Genomic DNA, 27,107 nt, shown 5'->3' with positions numbered 1-27,107 from the left:
AGAAGAGAGGAAAAGAAGAAAGAAAAAAGAAAAAGAAAAAAGGGGAGGGGGGATAGTAGAGGATAGGAAAGGCAGCAGAACACAACAGACACTAGTATGGCAATATGTAAATCAATGGATGTGTAACTGATGTGATTCCGCAATCTGTATATGGGGTAAAAATGGGAGCTCATAACCCACTTGAATCAAAGTGTGAAATATGATATATCAAGAATTATGTAATGTTTTGAACAGCCAACAATAAAAAATTAAAAAAAAAAAAGACATAACTGGATAAGAGAAACAAGGACCTGCCTGCAGATAAGGAATATCTCCCTTTCCCATTCTCCTTTGTTTTTCGATCCTTCAATTTTGCATTGCTTGCACTTGATCCCCTTGCCAGATGGGAAAGCTGAAGTTAAGGTTTGTTGTCAGGCTGAGTAAAGGAAGCCAGCATTGTTTGCAGCCTCTAGAGCATGAGGGAATGCAATCCCGTGTCAGATAAGGACGAGGCACTTTCTGGAAAACACTGTGTGCTGTGTGAAATCATTGCACGTTCTTAAACAAGCTAAGGTGAGACACAGTTGTAGTGTGATCAGCTGTTGGCAGACTCGTGACTATTTCCATCCCCTGGGAACCCTCCCTAATCCCAGCAGCCCTCTCTGTCTTCCCACATACCAAGCCTCTCCCTCCCTGTGTATCCTTGACTGTTTATATGCATCTTTCACATTATGATTTATTTGTTTTCATGTCAATTTTTCTGGCTAGAGTGAGCACTTCTTGAATTCAAAGCTCACTGTGCTTCACTTGTTTTCATGTCCTTGCTACCTGGAATGTGCTTGGTCCTCAGAAGACCAAGAAAACCTGTGTTGTCAAACAGATGCACTAAATCCCATGACCACACTGTCCGGGTGCCAGACACATAAAAACAGCAAGAGGGGTTAAAGACAAATTGAAACAGGGTAGTCCCCTCGTCCGCAGTTTCACTTTCCATGATTTCAGTTACCTATGGACAACATCGGTCCAAAAATACGAAATGCAAAATTCCAGAAATAGAGCCAGGCACAGTGCATGTACCTATAATCCCTTCTGAATATAAAATCTTCTGAAGGCTGAAGCAGGAGGATCACAAGTTTGAGGCCAGCCTCAGCAACTTACCAAGACCCAGTATCAAAAAAAAAAATTATAGAAATATGCAATTCATTAGTTTTAAATAACTTTTACAATAGTATTACAACTGTTCCATTTTATATCAGTTTGCCTAAATTATACGTTAAACTTTTTCATAGGTATGCAGGGAAAAAATAGCATATATTGTGTTGGGTACTGTTTGTGGTTCCAGGCATCCCCTGGGGGTTCTGGAAGGTACCCTGAGGACAGCGTGCCTAGGATGCGATATCCCACCACTGCTGTCTGTATTTCCACCAATCCTGGAGAAATGGCCTGGTTTCTCATGGGCCTTCCTGGAGGGCAGAGGAAGCCATGGAGAAGCACTTGAGTCGTGCCTGCTGGGGGCTCCTTGAGTGACTTGCTTAGTTCGCAACACAGCCCTGTGAAGCAGGGACCGTCTGCTCCCCTTGCTAGAGGAGGAAGGTAGGTCTCACAGACTGAAGCAACTGGCCTGAGCGCAGGTGGGAGTTCTGGCCTCGGAACTAGCTGACCCCAAACAACGCTGGGCCGGGCTGGTGTGCTTCTCTAAGGGGCTTAGGGAAACTCATTCACACTGGTGCTGTGCTGTAGGTTTTATTTATTTCTATTTGTTGAATGTGATAGTGGAGTGCAGCCACCAGTGCAGAGGTGTGAGGGACAAAGGCGTTAGGAGACGGCCTCTGGGTGGGACCTGACCAATTTGTTAATGAGATTATGAATATTATCCCAGAAAAATGGATCTGCAAGATTTCATTATTCAGGCTGTGTATGGCATTGTGAATTGCTGACTGAGAGCATGAAAATACAATGATTTCTACTCTTCCTTTCTAACTGGGAAATGACTCAGGGTTTCCTACCCTTTTCAGATTTCTGAAGGCGGGGGCTCTCTGAAATGAGCATTTGCTTTCTCCCTGACTGTCCTTACTTACTGCTCTGCTTGACTTCCTGCTTTAGTAAACCTACATGTCACAATATTCACCAGCTTTCTCAATTCAAGTTGAACATTGGGCACCTCCTTGCCGGGTGATGGGGGAATTACCGAACCCTGAAGCCCACAGTACATGGAAACACTCCAGTACAAGATGAAATGAAACCAGAGTCTCCATAGAGAAATAGTCAAAGTAGAAAGGGGCGAAAGTTGTAGAAAGTGATTACCTGAATTAGGTAATATTAGGTAATAATTTCTGAATTAGGGAGTGGGAGATCGGGCCCTTTAAGCACGGACAGCAATAATAATGATGCTCTTACTAGCCCTGACTGACCCCAGCCAATGCCTGCACCCGGCACCAGGTGCTCCGCACTGTGCTCCAGATGCGGCTGAGTCAGCACATTTCCTCATCACAGCTCCATGAAGTGGGTGCTGCACTTCACTCTGTTTGGGGGATAAGGAAACCAAGTCCAGGGGGCTCATGGAACTTGACCAACACCTCAACAGCCAGTAAGCAGCTGAGCAGAGCCATTCACGGGATGGCCAGGCCCAAGCCCTGGTCTCCTGAGCCCTCTTTTGCTCAGAGTAAATGAGATTCAGGTGGGCCGAGGGACGGGCGGAGTACGGGCCTGGACCCAGAGGACAGCATGTTGAGTTCCGTTTGGGAGGGTGGAGCATGTGGTGGGAACTGGAGATTTTGTGGATGGAGAGGTAGAGAGAGGCCAGGTTGGGGACGGTGGGGGATGCCAGGTTCATGCTGAGAGCTGAGGGCTGTCCCCCACCCTTCCTCGCCTGTCCTTCTTCTCCCAGGCTCAGCTGGAGTCACCTTTGCCAGGGAGACTTCTGTCCTGTAGTCGGGGGTCCTCTTCCTCTTCCTAGCCACCCTGGGCCTTGCTGCTCCCACTCGCTGTGTCCAGCTGACTGTGTGGGAGCGAATGGGCACAGCCCGTTCTGGACCTGCCAGTGTTCCCCTTGCCCATTTGTGTGAGGAGTGCTATCCTCACACCGTGGTCTTTGCCCAAGAAGGGCATGAAGCACAAACCCTCAGCTGTGTGGCGAGACCTGAAAACAGTGCAAAGACCGGGCCTCCTATTTTTTGAAGAATTGTGTTCCTCTTCTGAGTTCAGCTCCCAACATTGCAAAAGTGTAAGTCACCGGAGGCAGGTGTATTTGTTTACCCAGGTTTTCAAGAATATGTAAAGTAAACCAATGTGGTTTTTACTTTCCTACTCGTGTAAGGAACCAGAAATCAACCTGTGCTTTATCCTGGTAGCCCTGTGGGGTTGATGGAGTTGTCTCTGACTCTCTTGGTACTTCCCAAGGGCCCACTCACCTCACTAATTAACTCCATCTGCCACCCTAGAGCCCTCTACTGACTAGGAAAGGTTTATTCAACAAAAGTCTTTTAAATAATTTTAGAACATAAGTAAATTGTCTCTTAAGGGCACCTTGTCTTGGGTAAGTAGACTATGAGCCAAGAATAGTTTCGGTGATGGGCTGGGGTTGTGGCTCAGTGGTAGAGCACTTGCCTAGTATGCATGAGGCACTGGGTTCATTTTTCAGCACCACATAAAAATAAATAAATAGTCCATCAACAACTAAAAAAGAAAAAAGAAAAAAAGAATAGTTTTGGTGAATTGTTTTTGAGTGATTTAGAAGAAATATTACAGAGCAGACTCTCCATGTTGACAGTTAACTTCTAAGACTCTAGTGCTAGCCTAAGAGACAAAGCGCAGACAAGCACCAAACTTGCACAAGAGGATGGAAAAGTTGAAATAATTAAAACAATTTGTATGGAAAGAGGAGTTCTGAACTCACAATTGTAACTGGAGATCAGACCTGGAATCTATTGCATAAACAAGAAAACTCACAATCAAAGTCTCTGAACTCCGAACAATACCAAACAACAACCAACCCATCCTCTATTTCCCTGTGTCTCATTCTCCTGAAAACTCAATAATATGTTGAGAAATGAACAAGATAATTATATAATTAACTTGAAAGTGACCTGAGGGATAATGGATCCTATAATTCAATAGTTCTTCAACTTGTAAGACTTATGCTCACTCATTACAGGAAATGCTTTGTAGTTCACCTGTTACTCTCCTGAAATTAAATTTATGTACAGTATGACCCACGTACATGATATTTGTACTAATGCAATGTCATTGTGATGAAAGGAGAAGTAAAGGGGCGGTAAGTAATAATGATACAAGATGTATATTGGTATGAAAAGTTCATGGGAAAACAGGAAGTAACCAGATGTCCACACACAGAGTCCTGTTGAATGGGCCAGCATACCCAGACTCTTGCTAAAGTGTGGTGTTAGGGATTCAAACACTCCAAGCAGTATTTTCTTCAGTGACGTCCTTCTGCAATGGCAATGATTCTTGTTAAAGTTCTGAGTGAAACCAAGTAGTTTTCCTTCAATTTATATAATAGTTGCATTCCTAAAAAAAAAAAAAAAAATCAGCATCTTTAAAACTTGCAAAATATACTTGGTGTTTATATAGGGGTTAGAATCTTTTTAAAAAAATTTTTTAGTTGTATTTGGACACAATACCTTTATTTCATTTATTTATTTTTATGTGGTGTTGAGGATCAAACCCAGCGCCTTACATGTGCTAGGTGAGTGCTCTACCTCTGAGCCACAACCCCAGTCCCAGGGGTTAAGAGTCTTTCATCAGATAATTATACTTTTTTTTCCTAAATTAATTTCTGCTAAGAGAATCAACATTTGTATTGGAATTAAAGAAAATTCTTTGTCACTGTGACAACAAAAATACCCACATATTTCTAAATATGGGAGTGTGGTACTGTCCCCATGATAAGTCCTGAACAAGTCCCAAATGAAGCAACGTGTGGCTCAAACATGTCAAATGGAATGTTCAAAGCCATGAGCTGGTGGGGCACCAGGAGGCCGCTGGTAACAACAACAACAAAGTTTTCCGTTGGAGCCATCTGTTCCTTTTCTTTCTCATTGCTGATGTCTCTCTGACTTTATTTTGGTGGCCCTCCATGTGCTCTTATTGTAAGACACATCACTCATCATAGCTTTGTTACAAGTCAAGCCATGTATCCGAGGCATCCAGAAGGGTACCTAGCACTTAAAAGGTGCTCAAGAAACCTTTACTGAGTGATGGCATGGATGGCTCTGGGAAACCAAGAGTTCATTTTTCTGTAACTAGGAGTGAGTGGCCGCAAGGGGGAGCCCCAGCTCCCGCTTCTCCATGGAAAGGAACTTCCCTCACCTGTACTGAGGGACCTAGGTGTGGGTTGGTATGTTTTTAATGATAATTGGATCCTGTATTTTTGAAATGTGTAAAACATGAAAGACTAGAAATTAAAGAGTTTCATACCACATTATATGTTGTAGGTATCTCAAAATATTGTTTATACCACCTCCTCTTTGAAATTAAGGTTGTCATTAGGTCACGAATAGATCTATTATTTCATGAATCAACACACAGATTAATGTCACAATTTAAAAATGATTTCAGTATAATCAATTTCCTTTGTAACCCAATGTGTTTTATTTTATACATTTAAATAATAGGCCTCACTGGACTTCCAAGATTAAGGGAAAAGTTTAAGAATCTTTGCTTAAAGAGAATGATGGCTTAGGGCTCTGTTAACCTCATTCACAAATCTGCTAAGGATCATAAATTAATATAATATGGATTTCTGTTGAAGTCCAACAAGGGGAGTGTCACTTCTGCCCCCCTGGAGGGCATCATATTACTAAGGGAATCATGTAGGTGTGATAACAAAAATGGTATCATAGAAAGTATATTGACTTGATCTTCTACGTTTTCTTGATAGAGGGATATCTATCAAACCTTTCAACTTGCACTAAACAGAAAAAGGCCTGATGCATAAGGATAAGGAGCCTCATGAAAACTATTAAAAACCATAAATAATTGATAGATTGAGGCTGTGGTGTTGCCACTTCATGCTTCTCTAATTGATTATATTTTTTTGAGTTTTGACATTATTTGAAAAAAATAATATCTAACAGCTAAGAACATCATTTCTCTAATTTATTTTCAATTAAGATGATGTAGTCAGTCATAGTATACCATAAGGGTCTGATAGGATTATGGAGAGTTGAAAAATTCTTTTGTATTATTCTTGTGTTTGTGGTGGTGCTGGTATAAACATGTCTACTGCTCTGCCAATTATGTCAAAGCAGCACATACAATTCTGTACAGTATATGATACTTGCGAATGATAATCAATGCCTGTTACTGGTCTATGCATTTACTATACTTGCTTTTTTACCATTATTCTAGAGGTTTGATATATACTTGCATGTGTGTGTGTGTGTGTGTGTGTGTGTGTGTGTGTGTATGCCTAGTGCTTGCAGCATGCAATTCCCACACCTGTAATCCCAGTGACCCTGGAGGTTGAGGCAGGATGATTGCAAGTTTGAGGATAGCCTTGGAAAATTAGTAAGAACTTGTCTCAAAATAAAAAACAAAAGGGCTGGGGATGTAGCTCAGTGGTAGAGCACCCGTGTGTTCAATCCCTAGTACTGAGAGAAAGAAAGAATGAATGAAAGAAAGAAAGGGAGAGCCATGTTACACCATGGCAACCTCATCCAGCTCTCTTACAGCATCTCTTGTTGCATAATATTCCCTGGTGCTTGATCTAAGCTCACATTATTTTGTTCATCGTGGCCCTAGGAGCAATGTACGTATTCTGTGTAGCCTAGATGGCCTACAGGCTGGATCATCTAAGGTGTGTGATGCAGCAGGTGAACTCTGATGTTTGTACAGTAACAAAACTGGCTAATGATGCATTTCGCCTAACTTATCCTATCATTAAGTGATGCATGACTGTACCTCAAACATAGACCTTTATACCTCTGACCACCAAAGATAAAGAATCAATATTAGGAAAATCTAACTTTGGGGCTGGGGCTATAGTTCAGTGGCAGAGCACTTGCCTAGCACATGTGAGGCACTGGGTTTGATCCTCAGCACTACATAAATATAAACAAATAAAATAAAGGCATTCTGTCCATCTACAACTACAAAAAAAATTTAAGAAATCCAACTTTGGAAGTTTAGGGTTTTTGGATATAGGAAGTTTTATTTAATAAAATTTAAAATGCTACACCATCACCACAACAGAAAATGGAAAGATTTGTCTGGGTAGAACATTTGGTCTTCTCTGCAATAATGCTGCAGAGATATTCAAGCCAGGAAAAATGATGCTTTTTTTTTTTTTTTTCTTTTCTACAGGTATTGAAAAGCCTGGGCTTTAATGACCATTTTTTTTTTTCTGACCTGGAAACAGTTTAAAGGAAAGGTTATCTTCTATAAGTCATTGATAGTCTTCTTACTGCTATTTGTAAACTTATTTTAGATTGGAGATTGCTTCTGCTTTGCAGAAATTATCTGCTTGGAGCCATGCATGATTTATAACAATCTCTGGCAAAACCTCAGAAGAGATATGCTCTTGTCTCAGGCGGACGTCAGAGGCGGGAGCAGCACCCAGTGAAAACACTCCCCCAGTGACTCTGGCAGAGGCACAGCCTCTGAGAGCTTTCTTCTTGAGGATTATGACACAGTTAAAAAGGAAAAAAGGGCGCCAGGCAAAGCAGAGTCACGAATGAAATTGGAGAGGGGCTCTTTTGAGAACGTGGGGGTGACTGTGGACGCTGGAGCCCTTTGGCAGGACGGTGAAACCCTTCCAAATTGGGTGGAAGAAAAAGGAGAAGAAATGGCCCACGAAGTCAATCTGGATACCCTCAAGGAGTTAGAACTCGAGGTCATTCTCCAGGTCCTGCACCGTGACCAGGCTGTTCAAAGCCTAGAGGAAGAAAGGATAAGGTGAGTCGTCTGCAGAGGGGCACACTCTGCAGATTTGGCTTTTTCTGCCCCGAGTCTGCTCCTGCTTGGCTTTGGGCTACCTGCTTACTGGTTACTGCTCACTCACTGCTGAGCCCGAATGAAGGCGTGTGGGTGCTTATTTTTGCTATCAGACTAAACTTGGAGGTGGTAAGAACAAAGGAAGGCTGCCCTTGCTCATCATTTTGTGACGTTGCCGTCCGTCTGCTTGTCCTTTTCTCTACTTTGGGGCACTTTCAGGCTTCTGGAAGTCCCCAAAAGAATGCTCTCAGGTTAAGAGTTCTCCCACCTTACTTTTGGTGTAACCTGAATACCCCAGAAGGCAGCTTTGGAAGAGCAAGTCTGATGGAATCCATTGCTCTCTTTTTTCCTTTGGCCACCTTTGCTTCCGTGTTGGCTTTGAGGAAAGACAGAGCACACACACGAACCTGCTTAGCCTGTCCCTGACTATTTTGCCAACAAAGTTTCTTTCCTGTCTGTCTCTAAGATGCAGGAGCTATCTGATATGAATTAACACTTAATAAGGCAGTGCTGGATGGTATCAAAACTGTCCATGGGGCTCGCCTCGCACGTGAGAGGTCCTGGGTTTGATCCTCAGCACCACATTAAAAAAATTAATTAATTAAATAAAGATATATAAAAAAACAATATTTATAAAAAACTGTTCACTGTTAGTTGTTAAGGTCCATCTTTGTAAAATATATTGGTGCCTGTTTATCAATGTTTATAGGGGACAAGAAGTTTAGAAAATAAGAAGAGTGTGCTTACCATGTGCAAGGCCCTGGGTTCAGTCCCCCCACCAAAAAGAAAAGAGAAAGCAAATGGAATATGTTTTTAGTTTTGTTTTATATCCAAGGGCAGAACTCTTTTGAAGTCTGCCAAGAAAAACACAGAATGTAAAACTTGGACAACCAAATGCTTGAGAAACAAGGAACATTTTCTGGTTAACTGGAAGGTACAGTGCTCTTTTCCCATCCTCCCTTGTGATTGCAAAGCTCTCAGAGTGTACTTACTTGTAAACTTTCTTCCATTAGAAAACATAATATGCTGACAAAAATGGCATTTTCTTTGATGATTAAAGAGCTTTCAGTGATCTGGAGACATTTTGAACATTAACAAAGTTACACGGGTACTATGGCAAGGAACTCAGTCCCAGTGTTTCTAGGGCAAATACTGAAAGTTGCATTTTAAAGTACCTTTCTGATGCAATCTTGTTTCTTCTCTTCTAAAACTAGGTAACAGAGACATTCCATGAACAAGTGCTCTGGTTAATGACAATTTGGGGGGGATATAATACAGTGTCCCTTTCCACTCTGGCTATTGTCTAGAGGAGTTAGGGGCTGGAAGTACGCTGATCACCTGTTAAAAACAAAGTAGCAAAAGCATAGCATCAGTTAAATAATTTTATCGAGTAACTTGCACCTATAGCAGAGATGTGTGCTCTATGATTGTGGATCTTTCCATGCCTTGCTTATTAGAATGGATGCCCTATTCTGTGTCTTTTTTCTTCTTTCGCTGTTCTTGGGCACACAAGGCTGAACCTACAACAAAAGTAGTAGCTAGCTCCTCTACTCTAGGCATATACTTATGCTTTGCCAAGTAATCCTTGCAGACACCTGGGTGGTAAGCTTGACATCTGCTTCACAGTTCAGAGAACCCTGAGTCTCAGCTCCAAGGGTTGCGGTGGAAACCCAAGGATGTCGGATGCCAAAGTCCTTTCCCATGCCATAGGCAGCGGGTGGGGTACTGTGGGCTCTGCCCTGTAGCCTGGCATTCCATGCAGCCCTATCTTCTTTGGCTCTGTGGGCCACAGGAAACTGAAAACACACCTGCAGCATCTCCGGTGGAAAGGAGCCAGGAATTCCAGCCGTGAGTACAAGGAGAAGTGCTGTGCACGCTGCCAGCGGGCCTTGGGGCTGCTGCTGAACCGGGGGACCGTGTGCCTGGGCTGCAGCCACCGTGTGTGCTCTGAGTGCCGTGTGTTCCTGAGGAGGAGCTCCACCTGGAAGTGCACGGTGTGCTTCGAGGAAAGGTGAGCATCTCCAGGGGTCAGATCACTCTACTACCAGGCCTCACAGAGGTCTGAAACAACCCTTTAATAAAGAGAGCAGCCATTCCTCAATCCAATTGATAGATGCTTCCAGTGTGCCCAAAGTGGCTTGGGAGTCCTTTTATTTTGAAAAAAACTGTTATATTAAAAAGTTTTTTGTTTTTTTTTTATTTATAGCAGTTTGTCAGGCTACCAAGGGATTAACCCTGGAGTTCAGTTCATCTGGACCACTTGACTAGTGCCTTAATTTATCTTCCTCAGTGAAAATGGAATGAATGGGGCATAGGGAATGTGAGGGTGAGCCTGTGCACCTTTCAACAAGGCCTCTCTGCAGGAGGCTAGCTGGACTATATTTGATACTCAGATAAAGAACTAGATTTGGTTCCTATTGGTGAAATACTGAATCTATGTTCATTTTAACCTTTCGGTGGTGAGGTTCTTAAACAAATTTTAACACAGAATTGGTGTTTTTGAGCTGCCTGTTTTGAAAATGGCAACATATTGATTTGCCTTGGACCAGTATCATTCAAAGCAAGAATGGGCAAGTCATGGATTCCTTGAAAACATAGGAGGGGTCTCTTTTGGGAGAGAGGGTGAAAAAGGACACCACGGAGCTTACCAGAAGGAGGAATGTGAGGCATGTGTCAATCTGGAGAGTAATCAGAGACCTGAAAATGACGTCTAAATTTGCAGAGGTGGCCCAGGGACAGAGTGGAGAGTTGCTCACACAGTGGGGATGGTGTCTAGGCTCTCTCTCCTAAACCAGGAGGGCTGTCTTTACCCAATACCCTGACATTAATCTACTTAATTTCCCGTCCCTTTGCAAGGTGTTAAGTATTTCAATTATTCAACCAAAGAGAAAAGTGGTTCAACCTGATCTCCGAGCTGAATTCTACAGCAGCTCACCACGTCGCCCTGACTTCCATTAGTCACCCTTGTTTCTTTGGTTGGCTGGAGTCTGAGCCTTTCAGGCTTTTCTTAGCTCAAGAGTGAAAACCAAAGCCCTACTATGAGTTGCCCTGGACACATGTGTGTTGAAGCAGGCTTGGGGCCCTCAGGAGACCAGATGACAATTCCAATCATCTCTAGGAAGGTCTAAATACCTTCTTTCCATTTCAATCAATGCTATAGATTTGAAATTTAGTACCCAGTGGCTCAGGAGGCTGAGGCAGGAAGGCCAGTCTCAGCAATTTAGCAAGGCCCTAAGCAACTTAGTGAGACCCTGACTCAAAATTAAAAAAAAAAAAAAAAGGTGGATGGGGTGCTGTGGATGTAGCTCAGTGGTTAACTGCGCTTGGGTTCAATCCCTGGCATGAAAGAAAGGGAGAGGGAGAAGTAGAGGGAGAGGGAGAGATAGAATTAGAGAGATAGAGAGAGAGAGAAAAAAGAAAGAAAGAAGAAAGAAAGAAATTAATTTGATAAACCTTGCCTGGTGAGACTCAAGATCCCTCAGTAGTTTTTCATCTTCTCATGATTAACTGTAAATTAAAAATCAAAACAGGAGTTCAGGGGCTGAGGCAACTCCCAGGAAGCTGACCCATCTTGAAATCTCTGTCCTAGAGGGCATGATGCCCAGGCATTGTAACCCGACTCTCTAAGTCCATGAAATGTCATTTCTAAAACCCCAGTTTCCTTATTTTGAAATAAGGGTGTTTTCAAAATACCTGAGGTAATTGCGTCACTGAGTGGTGGGGATGGGGGTGGGTCGTTAATCTGCGCCTGCCTTCTTCCTTTGGCTGTGCCCCTTCTTCACAGCCCTTGTCCTCTCTCCAGCTTTGTCCTTTCTGGCTGCCCTCCTGATTTAGGACCAAAGACAAGGCTTTGTAAAACTTCAGAAGGCTGTTTGACGTTCCTCGCTGCCTCCCCTGGGACCTGAGAAATCCTCTTGACCCCACTCAATTTTCTCCCCTGCATCTCCCTCAGCTTGAGGCTCCTTTTTCAGGAAGAAGTGCTTTGAGGACAGGATGAGGGGGGAAAGTTTTTAAATTCAGGAATGGGGAGCTCTGGGGTAGCAATTAAAAATACAGACCAGAGAACTAAAAAAAAAAATAAATATATATATATAAAAAAAAATACAGACCAACTTACAGATTGTTGCAAAGCAAAAGGCCTGTGAGCTGGGCTGGCCTGGGCTGTGTGGCAGGCCCAGGGGACCTGTTTAGAGGGCTTCTGCTTCCAGGGAAAGTCCTCTCTTGGAGGACTGCCATCAGCAGAGCTGCTGGGGGTGGGGAGCTCAGAGGAGCTCTGAGGAGGGAGGGAAGAGGCGGATTCTAGACCATCCGTAGCTGGAGCACTCCTGTCAGCTTTATTTAAACCTTCCAACAATCCCAAGTGGTAGCTACTAGCATCATCCTCATTTTGTGGAGGAGAAGGGGAGGCTGAGACATAATATAGTATGCCCTGGAGCCCAGGTCCCCTCTGAGTCCCCACTGTGGCCACCAGCTGGGATACTTGCGTGGGAGGGCAGAGTCTTCAAAGCTACTCAAATCGCTGTGTCCCCGGCAGCAGGAATGAAGGGTGAGCAAAGGCTCTTTACTCCATGAAAACCTACCAAGAGTGTTATTCTGCTGGGGGACTCAAGAGGCGGAAGACGAAGGTAAAAGAGCAATGAGAAGGTCCCTGCAGCGAAGAGCACCCAGTGGGAGCCTGGTACTGAAGTGGTGGGGACTGAGAGGCAGTTCAAAAAGGGGTGAGGGAACTCGCTGCAGGGACGAGAGAGGGAAGAGTGGAGCCCGTTCTGAGGCCTGGCCAAGCAGCGAGCAGCTAGCTTTGCAGCAGTCTCAAGGCTTCAGAGAGAGGTAAACAGAGAAGGGGGAGAGGAGCAACAGAGAGAACGCGGTGAAGGAAGAGGAGGTGGAGAGGGCCTCCAAGAAGCCGGTTGAACGTTGCTTTCTGCAGTGAGAGGGCAGGTGTGGTCCTCGGCAGGCGCCAACCAGAAGAAGGTGACTCCAGTAGGAAGGGTGTGCTTGGGGAGAAGGAAGAGGAAAGCAGACAGAAGCATGAACGTACCCTTGCTTAACACTTGGGTTCCCTCCCATGGAATTTATTGAGAGATTCTACTGTGAAATGGCCCAACTTTGATCGGGCAAATGGGAGGAAGGGTAGAGAGGGTACATGGGGGCAGGAAAGACAGTGGAATAAGATGGACATCAATACCCTAGGTACATGTGTGACTGCACATATGGTGTGACCTACATCGTGTACAACCAGAGAAATGTAAAGTTGTGTTGCAATTGTGTACAATGAATCAAAATGTATTCTGCTGTCATATATACCTAATTAAAATTAATTAATTAATTAAAAAAATGAAATGGCCCAAGATAAAACTATGTTGAAATGTCAGGGAGACTAAGCTATATATTTGCTTGTTTTTGCTTATTTTTAAAATATTTATTTATTTATTTATTTTTGGGTACTGGGTATTGAACTCAGAGGCACTCAGCCACTGAATCCCATCCCCAGCCCTATTTCATATTTTATTTAGAGACAAGGTCTCATGGAGTTGCTTAACACCTTGCTGTTGCTGAGGCTGACTTTGATCCTCCTGTTTCAGTCCCCTAAGTCACTGGGATTGCAGGTGTACACCTCTACGCCAAGCTGCTCATTTAAAAAAAAGAAAAAAAAATGTTTTTTAGTTGTAGTTGGACACAATACCTTCATTTTATTTATTTATTTTTTATGGAGTGCTGAGGATTAAACTGAGGGCCTTGCATGTGCTAGGCGAGCACTCCACCGCTGAGCCACAACCCCAGCCCCATTTTTTTTTAAAGGTAAGATTGAACTTGGTGACTTAGGTTTGTACTGATTTTTTTTTTCTTCTTAAATAATGTTCTAGGGCTGGGGATATGGCTCAGTGAGAGCACTTGTCAAGCATGCATGTGGCCTTGGGTTCCATCCCCAAGACTGCAAAAAAAAAAAAAAAAAAAAAAATTCTATATGCAGTGGCTTCAAATTCCACTTGTCTGGGAGATATCTGCTCATCTCTGAAGTACAATATTGCTGAGGAATTGCTATCACATAGGCTCTCCCATTTGCTTTGTAATTGGCTATGACCTAACAGATTCATTCTTCAGATATTTGTGAGTATGCTCCTGTTTCATTTGAGAATATGTATCAAACATTTACAAATTCTCAAGAGGTTATTACGTATACTTATCATTATTATTACAATTATTATTTTGCAATGCTGGGGGTGGAACCTGGGGTCTTGTACATGTGATACGTGAGTGCTTTACCACTGAGCTGCACCCCTGAGCCCCAGAGTTTGTTTTGCTTTGTTTTCATTGGGCTATTTTGCTGGTAGTAAGACTTCTTTGGTCTGATTAGGTTCAAAACTTGTTGCTCAAGAAATTCTCCATGTTTTCAATATTTTAACAATGTGCCACTGAACTTTTTAATAAGACAATGAGAAGATTTTAGACTAAGGTTTCAATTTGCAGCAGGTTCACGGTGGTTTCTTAGTTAACTCGGGTGCCTCTGGTGCCACAGCTGGTGCCAATGGGGAGCAGCATAATGCTCAGCTGGAAACAGACCCAGACCTTGATCTTGGCGTTTCACCATCACTTCCTCAGTTCTCAGGTTCTCAGTCCTGAGCTGTTGCAGAGCAGAAATGGTGAACGTACATCTTGGAATTTATCATAAGGGATTTAATTTGGCTCGGGTGCCTTTTTGATTAGGATTTGGAGGTAAGCATGTTGTCACAGGATGCATTCATTGTGTTTTCTACATCGCATGGGAGAATTTTTATTGAAAATCATGCAAAATTTCAATAATGGTTCTATAAAAAAATTGTTTCCTGCTTAAAATAAAACTTTCAGAGGTTAGAAAATGTACTCCTGGCTGGGAATGGTGGCACTTGCCTGTGGCTTGGGAGGCTGAGGCAGGAGGATCACGAGTTCAAGGCTAGCCTCAGCGACAGCAAGGCACTAAGCAACTCTGTTTCTAAATGAGAGACCCTGTTTCTAAATAAAACACAAAAACGGGCTGGGGATGTGGCTCAGTGGTTGAGCGTCCCTAAGTTCAATCCCTGGTAGAGAAAGAAAGAGAAAAAAATACATGAAGACAAGTTAAATTAATGTGTAAAATATTTCAGAGTCATACATTTATAAATTCTCAAGAGCATAGCCACTAAGCCTGATTTCACAAGGGAAGAGCTTTGTTCTTTGCTGTACAAGTTTCGATCTTGCTGAACTAGATTGCACCAAGGAATACTCTATGGCTCCACTCACCTAGGTCCTTGGCCCAAGATTTTTTAATTTTTAATTTTTGTTTGTTTGTTTTTGTTTTGTTTTATTTTGGTACTAGGAATTGAACCCAGGGGTGATTTACCACTGAGTTACATCCCTAGACCTTTTTATTTATTTATTTATATTTTGAGATGGGATTTGCTTAACTTCTGAGGTTCCTGCTAAGTTGCTGAAGCTGGCCCCCAGCTTGCATCCTTCTGCCTTAACCTCCTGAGTCCCTGGGTTACAGGTGGATGCCACCGCACCCGGTAATATATGGTGTTTCCTAGTTCTGACCTAGCACTGACATCTGTTTTAGTTTTTGCATACAGCTTGCCTATTTTACTTAGTACATGTGCATTGTTTTCTTAGGAACACAGTAGATGATCACAATATTCTTTTTATGCATGTACTGAATGTAATGATTATTTTGTTATTTGACACCTTATAATACCAAAACAAGCAGTAAAAACGTAGACATTTATGGAATACTTTTTAGGGAAAAAAGCTTATTTTGTACTTGCTGAAGAGAATGTTTTCATAGTATTACGTATGTCATTCTTGCTGAAAGTCCTATTCATTCTGTGGTCAGCACTTGATTAGTCAGGGCAAGTCCTGCCTTTAAAATAACTTTCTGAGAATTAGTAAGCTTCCTGTTTCATTGTGTCTTTTACCATCTCTAAGTTGAAGGTCAGCCTCAGGAGGCAGCGTTCCGGGCTGGCGCAGTGCATGGTAGCCAAGTGCTGGAGTTGGGAGGATGCTGGGAGGCTATCTGTTCCTTTAGGTCACGCTCTTACGAGAATTTCCACAGTAACATTCCCATGTGCACAGCCCATTCCCATACCAAGTACATGCAGTGTGTGATTCATAGATTTCAGATGGTTCGTCTTCTGCTCCTTTAAAGCAGATATTTCAGAATCAACATTATTAAGCCCACATTCTGTTGAAAGAAGACAGCCCCTGGGTTTCTGCCTAATGGCAAAACTGACCCTTGTGATTGTCCTCTCAAGTCCCTCCTCCCTCTGTGATGTTTGGCGATGTAGGGGACTAGGATTGGGGGGTGCCTTTTTCAGATTCACATTACACTGTGGTTTTTGGAAATGAACAAAGTGCTCCTTTAAAAGGAAATGCTCAAGTTTGCCAATCTGCTATGCACTCGGTTATCAATATTTCTGTATTTGTAACTATGGTATTGAAGTCAGCTGATAAGAAAACAGTAATTCCTTCTCCCTTTCAAAATGGAAAGAAAGAAAGAAAGAAAGAAAGAAAGAAAGAAAGAAAGAAAGAAAGAAAGAAAGAAAGAAAGACAAAGAAAATTGTAACAAAGAACTGAAACTGTAACCTTGAAGGGAGTTCCCCCAAGCCTGTCTGCAATGGTTACTTTATATTTAATTTCAAAGGAATTCTCAGGCTCCACAATCTGGCACTGATAAATTTGTTACTTTTATGCTCTCATGCCTTCCTCCCTGTGCCCCTCGGGTGATGTGGGAAGGTGGATTGGCACCTGGCACCTGGCCCAGTTCCCACTTCACGAGCAGTGACTTCTCTGTTGACTTGGTAAGGGCAGTCCAAAATGGTGATTCTAAGGTGTTTTGTTTTCTGACAAGAGAGACTGGCCCATGGTTCTGAGAAGACTATGAGTTGCAGTGTGGACCCATCAAGTTCGCCATGACTGTGGGATAGGAGGTCCATTTGGAGCTATTCTGTGAGCAGGGGAAGGGGCTGGCCACTGCATGAGGCAGGGCTTGAGGTCTGGTTTGGGAAGTTGGTGGTAGAGGCTGGGGTGGAGGCTGTGAGTGCACTCAGAAGAAGCCCGTGGGGTGGGAGGAAGAGGAAAGCAGAGAAGGAGATCTCCCTGGCGACTCCTTCAAGTTCAGAGCCCTGAGTGATGATTGTGTGTGTGTGTGTGTTTAAGATTTTTGTTGTCCGTTGTCAACGGACCTTTATTTTACTTACTTATATGCAGTGCTGAGAATCGAACCCAGCGCCTCGCACATGCTAGGCACTGAGCCATCACCCTGGCCCTTAGAATATGTTTTTGATCCATTGAATTAATGGGTTTGGCAGGAAGATGTCTGGGAACTATTTAAAAAAAAAAAAAAAAGTGCGGAGGAGAGAAGGAAGGCATCCAAGGGCGCTGAGCGGCAGGGAGGTCAGGGTCAGAGGGCAGCCGTGCTGGTGAAGCTGGAGTGGGGGGACGGCTGCTGCTTTTGAAGGAAGGGCGTGGGCAAGTGATGCCGAGCGAGTTCATGGACACGTACTGGCTGTAGAAATCTCGCTGGAGTGTGGTTCTGCGGATCATGACAGGGCCACATCCTATGTGATTCTTGGTGTGATCCCAGTGAACATGTTGTAGAAATAATTTTAATCATCTTGCCAATCATTTTTGAAATATCTGTATTCCTACAGTTATCACTTTTAATGTTACCGAGCTCCTCCTTCCAGGATCACTTGTTACTGTCTTGCTTTATAATTATTTGTTCCACAAGTGTGCTAAGTCAGCTGCACTTTAACTCCTGCAGAGCCTGTCGCCCGTCTTTGAGGTCATGATTTCCCAGTTCACATATTCCTTATTTTGATTCATTTTCCATCCAACTGTAGTGCTTTCTCAAGATTTTTTTCCCCAGGAAGAGCACATGGTCTAAACATGTGTTTATATTTTTATACTGTATATTTTTTCATATCTGAGAGTGCTTTCTAGTGACTTTCCTTCATGAGCAGTGACTTCCCTGGGTTTTAAAATCCTGGACTGCAACCTTTTAATCAAAGATTTGCAACAAATGCATCCTCATTATATTTTGGAATTTAACATCATAGAGACGTCGGGGTATTTTAAAATTTTTATTTATCACTTGGTTTCTATGCATTAGAGACATTGTTCCCCCCCCAATACCTGCATCCTTGTTATTAAAAATAGTTCCTAAAGTGTGCCTAGGAATAAGTCTCTTCAACTGATTCCCCCCCCCCTTTTTTTTTTCTTGAGATAAGAGTCTCCCAATGTCACTGAGGCTGGGCTCCAGTGACCCTCCTGTCTCAGCCTCCCCAGTGGCTGGGGCTACTGGCATGTACCCCCTCATCCAGCTTCTCCACAGTGTTTGTTGTGGAATAAGAAATGTTCCTTTGGGCTGATTATTCAGCCCTGTGAATTTGTTTATCGGCCTCTTAACGGTTTCTTTGATTGGAACTGACTATTCTGGCTATTCTTTGATGCCACCTGACTGGTTTCTTCAGTGATAATGTCAGACGGGTAGGTCGGCCTTGTCCTGCCATTGTTGGGTCTTCTCTGCAGCGTGTCAGGTCTCCTGCAGGTCTGGAGGCGCCTGGCTGAGCAGCCTCTCTCTGCTCCTACTGAGCACTTCTCTCTGCCGTGGCCTTGTTAGTTTCCTAGATCCTCCTTCTCTCCAGCCTGGCTTCTCCTATCTTTTTCACAACGGTGATGTGACATGTTTATGAAGACCGATGATTCCCTGGGTGCGCAGGTTCAGCATGGCCACTTCTCTGTCTCCCAGACGCCATGTCTCCTGCCCCAGGCATTTTGTCTGACGCTCTTACTGTTTCCTCAGACCCCCAGCTGCGGCTGTCCGGCATAGAGCAAGCCTTTCTCCCTGTGCCGCTCTCATGCCTTCCTCCCTGTGCCCCTTGGGTAATGTGGGAAGGTGGATTGGCACCTGGCACCTGGCCCAGTTCCCATAGTCCAGGCCTTGAACCTCCACAGCTCTGTCAGGCTGTAGTAGAGTTTCTCTTATTTCATCAACTAGATGTAGCAAACCAGAAGTCACAGCCCCAGACTCACTCTCGTAATCAGAGACTCAGGCAGCCCAGCCCTTGTTGCTTTTGGCCTGCACAGAGTTCAATACTGATCAATGCCTCACAGTGGGCCGTGGGTTCACCACGGTGCCTGCCCCTCCCTGCCATTGTGCCAGCCACTTCCTCCGCCTGGTGCCTGAGTGTGTCCCCCCACCCCACATGTTTCTAGGGCATGACACATGCTAAACTTCAGTGCACCCTGCTGTGGGCTCTACCCATCAGGCTCCCACCGGGTTCTCAGGGTGCCCCCTGCAGAGGGGGAATGTTGCTTCACAGTGCCTGGGGCTGGGACTGGCATGGGGTGTGACTGGGGGCTTGCCTCTCTCTGAAGTTAAGGAAAGGACAGTTATAAATGTTTTGCAAGAACTGTTGATAGCAGCTTGATGAGATCATTTCTTTATCTTTATCTGATTCTCTGACTCTTCATGATTACTCAGGATTGGTCTCTTTTCTTGTAAGAAAGTCAAAATCAGATCAGATGTGCTTCTGGAAAAACCCCACTGGTTTGTAACTGCAAAGCATCTGAGATACAGATTATTTGAGGTAAAAAGCTTTCAACTGTGTGCATACACAGGTCTGTTCTAGCTGGGAATCCCCAAGCAGTTGGACAAACTAGCAGTTAGATTTTTCTCAGTTTTACAATCCAACTTCTTTATTTGGCTATTTTCAGCTCATGCATCTGATGAGCCACCAGGGCCCTCTTAAGAGCTCTCTGGAGGATTCCTTGCCATTAGGGCACTGGTGGAAGAGCAGATCTGCACAGATGTACTTTTGCAGATAGTCAATGAATCCTGATTATGCAAACCAACTTTCCACCTCTTGCATTGACTGATAAAAATACCTTAATATTTAATAAACTCACTTTTCTTTTCCTTTTTTGTACCAGGGATTGAACTCATGGGAACTTAATCACTTAGCCACATCCCCAGCACCACCTTTTTTTTTTTGTATTTTATTTAGAGACAAAGTCTCACTGAATTGCTTAGGGCCTCACTAAATTGCTGAGACTGGCTTTGAACTTGAAATCCTCCTGCCTCAGCCTCCAGAGCCATTGGGATTACAGGCATGTGCCACTGCGCCTGCATATGTTCACTTTTCTTGGTGTATAAGGCACAGGTGCCATAGCTTATGCCTCTGCAGATGCAAGTAACTTAGATGCAAAATAAAATTGCATTCCAACATGTGGCTCACTGGTAATAGTAGTGAGATCAAATAGCTTTCTGTTAGGATCCTCTATTCTCCTTAGCGTTTGTTGAACGTCTGTGGACTAGAATTTTGCGAGGTGCTCTTCAACAATTGTTTCTTTTTTGCTGATGAAATTACAGCATTCGCAGGGTCAAGACCATGAAGGTGGATGCTGAAACCTCCAGAAACACCATCTATGCACCAGGTGCTTGGCGATGATTCTTCTAAGAATCCTCCTGCAGGGGACTGCCTAGTTAGTGGAAGGTCTCCCCTGACTCCATAGCTCCTGCTCTCTCCACACCCCATGTGTTTGCCTTTTGAGATGCATTTATGGGTTGATTGAAAATTTTTAAATAAGCAAGTCATGATTTTACCTGAGAGTGTTAACCTACTAAAAGTGTTAACCTACTAAGCTCTTAAAATGTTTCAAGAAGCTCTCCTAGCCCAATTCTGATTTAATCATCTGGGAAGAGGCATCAAAGGCTTCCTTTGGTTACTGACATGAGTCATGCCACCCTGGGTTGGCCCTTGGGGGACAGAGACTTCAGAATTGACTTGCTTCTCCTAGATAAGAGTGCTAGGTGGTCCTCCATCTGAAACTCAGGACACATGTAGACAGGAGTCCTTATAAAAGTCATTATGGAGTAATTGCTTATATAATGGCTAGTTCTGTCTGAAGGGGTGACAGGGGTGTAGCTCAAAGCTAGCAGTCAGAGGAAATGGCCTCCAGTGCAAAAAATCAGTGGTCTTCATGTAGTTTAGGATGGTGGTGGGTTTTTAAAATTAATTAATTAATTTTACAGTAGAATGCATTTTGACATATTGTGCACAACTTCTCATTCCTCTGGCTGTACATGGTGCACGGTCACTCCAGTAGTGTAATCATACATGTGTTTAGGGTAACAATGTCTGTCTCATTCTACCATCCTTCCCATCCCCACAGCCCCACCCCTCCCCTCTCTTCCCTCTACACAAACCAAAGTTCCTTCATTCTTCCCTATCACCACCCCCACCCCACTATGGATCAGCATCCACTTATCAGAGAAAACATTCGGCTTTTATTTTTGGGGGATTGACTTATTTTATTTAGCACCATATTCATTTACCTGCAAATGCCATAATTTCATTCTTCTTTAAGGCTGAGTAATATTCCATTGAGTATATGTATCACATTTTTGTTATCCATTTATCTGTTGAAGGACATCTAGTTTGGTTCACTCGTTTAGCTATTGTGAACTCAGCTGCTATAAACATTGATGTGACTGTGTCACTGTAGTATGCTGATTTTAAGTCCTTTGGGTATAAACTGAGGAGTAGGGTAGCTGTGTCAAATGGTAGATCCATTCCAAGTTTTCTGAGGAATCTCCATACTGCTTTCCAGAGTGGTTGCACCAATTTGCAGTCCCACCAGCAATGTCTGAGTGTAAGGGATGGTGATGTTTTTATCCTTTCATTCATTGATTCAGATTAGCTCAAGAAACTCTGATTTTGTGCCCAAATCTCTGTGGGCCAACTTAGCTGTTTAAACTTCATGAGGACTCAGTTGAGATTAAATGAGATGATTAGATGGTTCTTTTAATGACTGGCACTACGGGACTAGGGTTTTAGTTTGCTCAGTGTATAGGTCCTGAACTGGGGCTGGAGATCCTTTCAGTGAGAGGGATCTGCGGTATTTATTTACTCAGGTGTGCCCACCTTCCTTACCTTCCTCTCCTTGACTGCTTTTCATCTTTTATGATTGGGCATCTGTGGGTATGGTCACCCCTCAAGGCCAGCCTGTGTCTGGTTGGCTCAACAGATGATATGAGGGCTTTGGTCACATGGTGAGGAAATGTGGGAGAGTAGATGAGTTCTAGCAGGTCACCACTTCCAGAGAAACAGCCCAGGAAGGGGCAGTCCACTGGCCAGCTGGAGGCCCCCTCCTGCCCACCTCCTCTGATGATCAGACCTGGCCTGCTTACATCCTCAGAAATTGAACACCCAGTACACGGAGCACTTCACAGGGGTGTGAATTTACCTCTCATTAACCTCTCCACGCTCTCCCTGATTATTATTATTTGGGGGGGGAGGGAAGTGCTGGGATTGAACTCAGGGTTCTGCCCATGTTAACCAGAGCCCTCCACTGAGCTCAGCCCAGCCCAGCCCTCCCTGGTTTTCCGATGCTCTGCTGGCCTTCGAGGTAGAGGGGAAGGCTGTGGAGAGGCTGTGGTGCCTTAAGGTATTTTGTGTAGATCTAGAAGGTGAGATATTTGAGTTTCTGATTTTATGGATCAGCCATTTTTCTGTCTCCCTAGGAATATATCATGGTTGAGCATGTTACATATTTTTGATTCTTAATGTGGTACCAAATGTCAAAATTCTGTCATAAAATTTTTAAACACTGTAGATTTTCCTTGTTCTACTCATTAATGTATAAACCAGAGAATAATAGTTCCTAACCAGATGACGGTAGAAAGTTGATTGAGGTCTTCTGACATTTACTAATGCTAGAAAAAGATAGGTAATTTTAAAAAGGTAGATTGGCATATATTTGTGATTTTATTTACATTAACAGCATTCATAAGCATTAACTTTAAAAATGTTCATTAGAGGGGCTGGGGATATAGCTCAGTGGTAGAGTGCTTGCCTAGTATGCGAGAGGCCCTGGGTTTGATTCCTTGCACCTAAAAAAGAAAAAAAAAAATCTATTTGAGTTCATGTAAGTCCATATAGGTCCATGTAAGTCCATTTTTTAGGTTATAGCCTAAACCTAGCAGAGAATTTATTTCAACAAATCAAATTAAAAAAAAAAAGACTTTCCACAAAAGTTAAAACTTCAATTTTTAAAAACTTGCATAGGCAAGGAGTTGTCAAGTTTAGTGACACATTTTATGTATTTAGGGTAATAATATTTTTGCTGTGTGGGGCACTAAACCCAGGGCCTCCTGCATGCTCCCATTAAGCTACACGGCCCCCCAGCCCATCTGGTGTATTATCAAACAATTGATAATATCTGTGTTCCCTTTTTACATCCTAAAGGATATTAACAATTCTGGTTTCTCCAGAACCGTCACAACTGTCGAGAGCAAAACACACTTTGGGACCTCAGTTTCAAGCAGCCAGCACATAAAGAGCTCTGTGCGCAGTTATGTGTGAGAGCCAGCGGCTGCGAGGCCTGGTCCTGGGGGGCCACCAGACCAACTGGCCGACCACAGTTGTTCCCCTGATGTCAGGTAGTGCCCTTGGAACCACCTCCCTGGTCTCTGTCAAAGCTTATTGACAGAGAGAATCGTGGACTTCAGCTCCTCCCCGGAGCCTTCTCAGGCCTGTTGGTGCTCTGCAAATATCCTGGTAAACACTGACGGTAACCTGGGGGGGACCTTCCTCTTGGCCGACTGCAGAAGGCTGAATGGTTCTGGAGCTCATCCTTTGTGACATTGCTTGGTGTATATACCACCATTATCATGGCAACGTGACTGTTTCCATAGCAATTCTGTTTTGCTTTGTGTGTATTCAGAAATATTACATTTCTTGACCTGCGTTGGGCACAGCATATGCTAATATGAATGCATCCCATGTACCTGTAGCATGGAGGGTACAGCACACCACAGCAGGAGACTAGCTTTGTAGATTGGTTAACCTCAGTAAGAAATAGGTAAAATGAGGTGTTTGGTCCTTTTTAAATTAATATGTTGTGATATTCCCCTTCTCCCTCCCTACATCCACTATTGGGGCGGAAACAGCACTGTTCGTACCTATTCTAAGGCCCCTTTTCTGCTTGCTTTTCAGAAACGTGAAAGCAAAAACTGGGGAATGGTTCTTTGAGGAACGAGCCAAAAAATTTCCAACTGCAGGTAAATGCTCTTCAACTTTTTACTATATGTAGTCCTGGTTTTAAAATATTTGCTGCTATGATTTTTGATTATAAAAAAGTTCATGGGGCTGGGGTTGTGGCTCAGTGGTAGAGCAATCGCCTCACAGGTGTGAGGCACTAGGTTTGATCCTCAGCACCACATATAAATAAATAAATAAATAAAATAAGGGTATTGTATCCATCTACAACTAGAAAAAATTTAAAAATAATTCATGGGCTTAGAATTGTCAAAAGACAAAAATCACAACAAATTTAGTCATAGATCAAATTGACTTTTATTTGCAATTTATGAATGGGGCAGCCTCTACTGTACAAAATAGAAGTCAGCTCCCAGGATGGCCAGGACAGGACAGTGGCTTTTGTAAGGTGGGAACAAGGGAACAGAGCATGGCAGAAAAGCTGATTGGCTAACATCAGAAATTACTTGGTGGGGTTAAAGCAGAGGGGGGTCCCTGTCAGGCTGACTCAGAGGAGGCTGGAATCTACTCTTTTCAGGAAAAACTGGTCTGTTTGGGGATCTAACTGCATCGTTAAAATGTCACTTTTCTTCTGCAGCATTTAGCATGAGTGACTGTTTTGGTCTGGTCTGGTCTGGTCTCTTGGGGTCTCGTGGGGGAACTCGGTCCAGAACAACGGCCTCCCGTGACTTTAGTTCACAGGCCCTGAAGACGGGTCCTCCTGTTCCGCCCGAGCTTTCCTGCACCTTACCGCACACTATTTGCTACCTGTGCCTGTGGCTCTTCCCGCTCTACCCCCACGAGATGGGCTCCCTTCTTTAGGACTCCTGCTCCAGGGAGTTTCCTTGACTTCCTGCTTCTCAGAGTGACAGTTCCTCTGGGACACCAACAGCTTCTGGTTGGTACATTTCTTCTGCAATTATTGCAAAGCTCCTTTTATCATAGATTTGTTTGTGTGCTTTTGTTTGTGTGAGTAGAAACTGCTTTTAGAATCTTGTTCCCCTCTACAGCACCAAGGACAATTCTTCCCTCATGATCCTGGGTCACAATAATTAACTGAAGACCACAGAGAGTGAAGAAGAGCATTTGCAGGGAGCAGGGGAGGAGGCTGGCTGTGGCCTGTGAGTGGGTGTGTGCAGCTGGTCTTAATACCATGCAGGCATTAAGATAATAAAGTGTTTTCAGAGTAAGACACGGCGGTGTGGCCCATGCTGACACTGAGAACTCGGCGGGGAGGGAATGGTACGCCGGTCACACAAGTGGCCTTACCTGGGCATGGTAAAGGTGTGCACACGTGACATCGCCATCAGGTGGAGGCCGCTCGCTGTGAGGAGCTCTTGTCTCAAGTGGTGACAGGGGTGGCTCGTCTCCTCTGTGACTGTGATGATGGGCCTGGACTCAGACTGTCGGGCGTGGGTGGCTTCCGATACTTGTTCTAGAAAAAGTGTCAGTTTGAGTTAGGGAAGCCCGATAGCCTCACCAGGGTAACAAGGCAATAAGGAGGCCATTCGATGGAGTGCAGATGCTTGGCTTTACAAGAAGCCCTGACAGCCACGGTGCGGAGCTAGAAGGCATTAAATTCTCCCTGGGGTCGTATTGCTGACACTTCTTACTCGAGAATAAGTGCCAAGGCTGAAGCCACAGAATGAAGCAAGGGTGTCTGATTTCACTCAGGCCAGTGCTTCTCGGCCCTTTCCATGATCCCCCCCACACCAGGTGGCTGGTGGGGCACCTTTTCCTGATTACTATGGGTCCATGACTTTGCCGTATCCCAGGGGCCATACTTGTGGTTATGTGCTGGGGCCTTCAGGAAAGCCGCAGAGTGTTCATCGTAACGTCTGGGAATCACCCGCCTAGTCCAGCTGCTGCCCCTGCGGGTGCTGTCCTCCCCTTAAAACACAAGCCAGCACAGCCACAGCAGCACAGGGCCTGCTCTGTTTTTTATTGCTTTGTTTGGTTTCTTTAAAATTCTTGCTGTGTTGGGGATGTCGCCCTTCTTCAGGTGGCAGAGACTCCATTTTTTCCCCTCACTTCAAATCCTACTTTATAAATTCAACCACAGGAACTGAAGGTCCTGCCATCTCTCAATTTCAAGACACCTCCGTTGTTTTACACGTTGTTGGAAGCGTTGGCCCCATTGTCTCATTGGGTAGGTGAGTTTTCAGACCAGAATGTGTGTGTGTGCCCCTGGGTGTGAATGTGTGTGCAGGCATGTGTGTAAACACACAGGCTCACACCTCACCCTCTTTCAGTACCCCATCCTCTGGAAGAAGTAGGTCACCATGGTGATACTCAAGCTACAAAGGGGAGTCGGAAAGAGCTAAGCCTGACACCCCGGGGTCCCTTTTTCACCTTGTAACTTTCTACAGGAAAGAAAATGACAACAAGAAAGGAAAAAAGGAGAGCAAGGAATCGATCTGAGAATAAATCATTCTTTTTCTGTGGCTGCTGTTTTTATCAACGTATAAAGCAAACACCAAAAAACAAAACAAATCCTTCTCTACAAGATTTCCTCAAATTCTGGGAGGTCTCATTTTCTTTGGCCTATCTCTGAGTGGGCTCAAGAGGTACAGAGAGATCCAGAAAATTGTCAGGCTGGGGGAACAGGCTGGGAGTAGTTCTGGGAGCCAGATGGGTAGGGTAGAGTTGTAGCAGGGGAGTCTGGAGAGGTTATCAGGGGTCAACTGACAAGGCTTGTGTGGGTAAGGAGGGGGTCTTCTTTGCTCTTGGCTGTGCCCCTAAAGGAGAACATGGTAGAGAAACGGGTGCATTGAACTGAATACCTGTGTCACGGGTCAGGTAAGGTCCAGTTAGGAGAGAGGAAACCACCTGGTCGTTGGAACAATGGGGATGAGATTCAGGCTGGTTAAATAGCTGTTATTGGAGGATGGAAACAGCAAAGGGGTCAGTGTGGGGACACAGAAGGACCACCCTTCCCTTCTGTCTGTGCTGAACAGACAGCAGGTGCACAGGGAGCAGCAGACAACCCCCCTGGTGTCTGGGATCCCCAGTGGTCCCCATTGCACCCCAATAGGGAGCCAGCTGCACCCCCAGCTCTCTGATGTATTTTCGTGATTTCTGTAGTGTGTGTTGTGATGGTGCAAAGGAGGCTTTTTCTA

The 27,107-nt window shown here is 44.1% G+C and overlaps 1 protein-coding gene across 5 annotated transcripts in view; it reads left to right on the top strand.

Annotated features, from left to right (window-relative positions):
• Positions 1-27,107, top strand: part of Sytl3 (synaptotagmin like 3) — a 68,555-nt gene that overhangs the window by 2,456 nt on the left and 38,992 nt on the right. For all 5 annotated transcript variants that reach the window (XM_015498636.2, XM_015498634.2, XM_015498635.2 and 2 more), the window contains exons 2-4: positions 7,303-7,893; positions 9,725-9,943; positions 23,947-24,011. In XM_015498636.2, coding sequence (XP_015354122.1) covers positions 7,673-7,893; positions 9,725-9,943; positions 23,947-24,011 — 505 coding nt within the window. In that variant the 5' untranslated portion in view covers positions 7,303-7,672. The remainder of the gene's footprint in view (positions 1-7,302; positions 7,894-9,724; positions 9,944-23,946; positions 24,012-27,107) is intronic.

The sequence above is a fragment of the Marmota marmota genome, unplaced genomic scaffold (assembly GCF_001458135.2).
Source record: "Marmota marmota marmota unplaced genomic scaffold, marMar, whole genome shotgun sequence".
NCBI classification, from domain to species: Eukaryota; Metazoa; Chordata; class Mammalia; order Rodentia; family Sciuridae; genus Marmota; species Marmota marmota.
The sequence above is the reverse complement of the archived record's forward strand: the minus strand, read 5'-3'. Positions and strand labels throughout refer to the sequence as shown.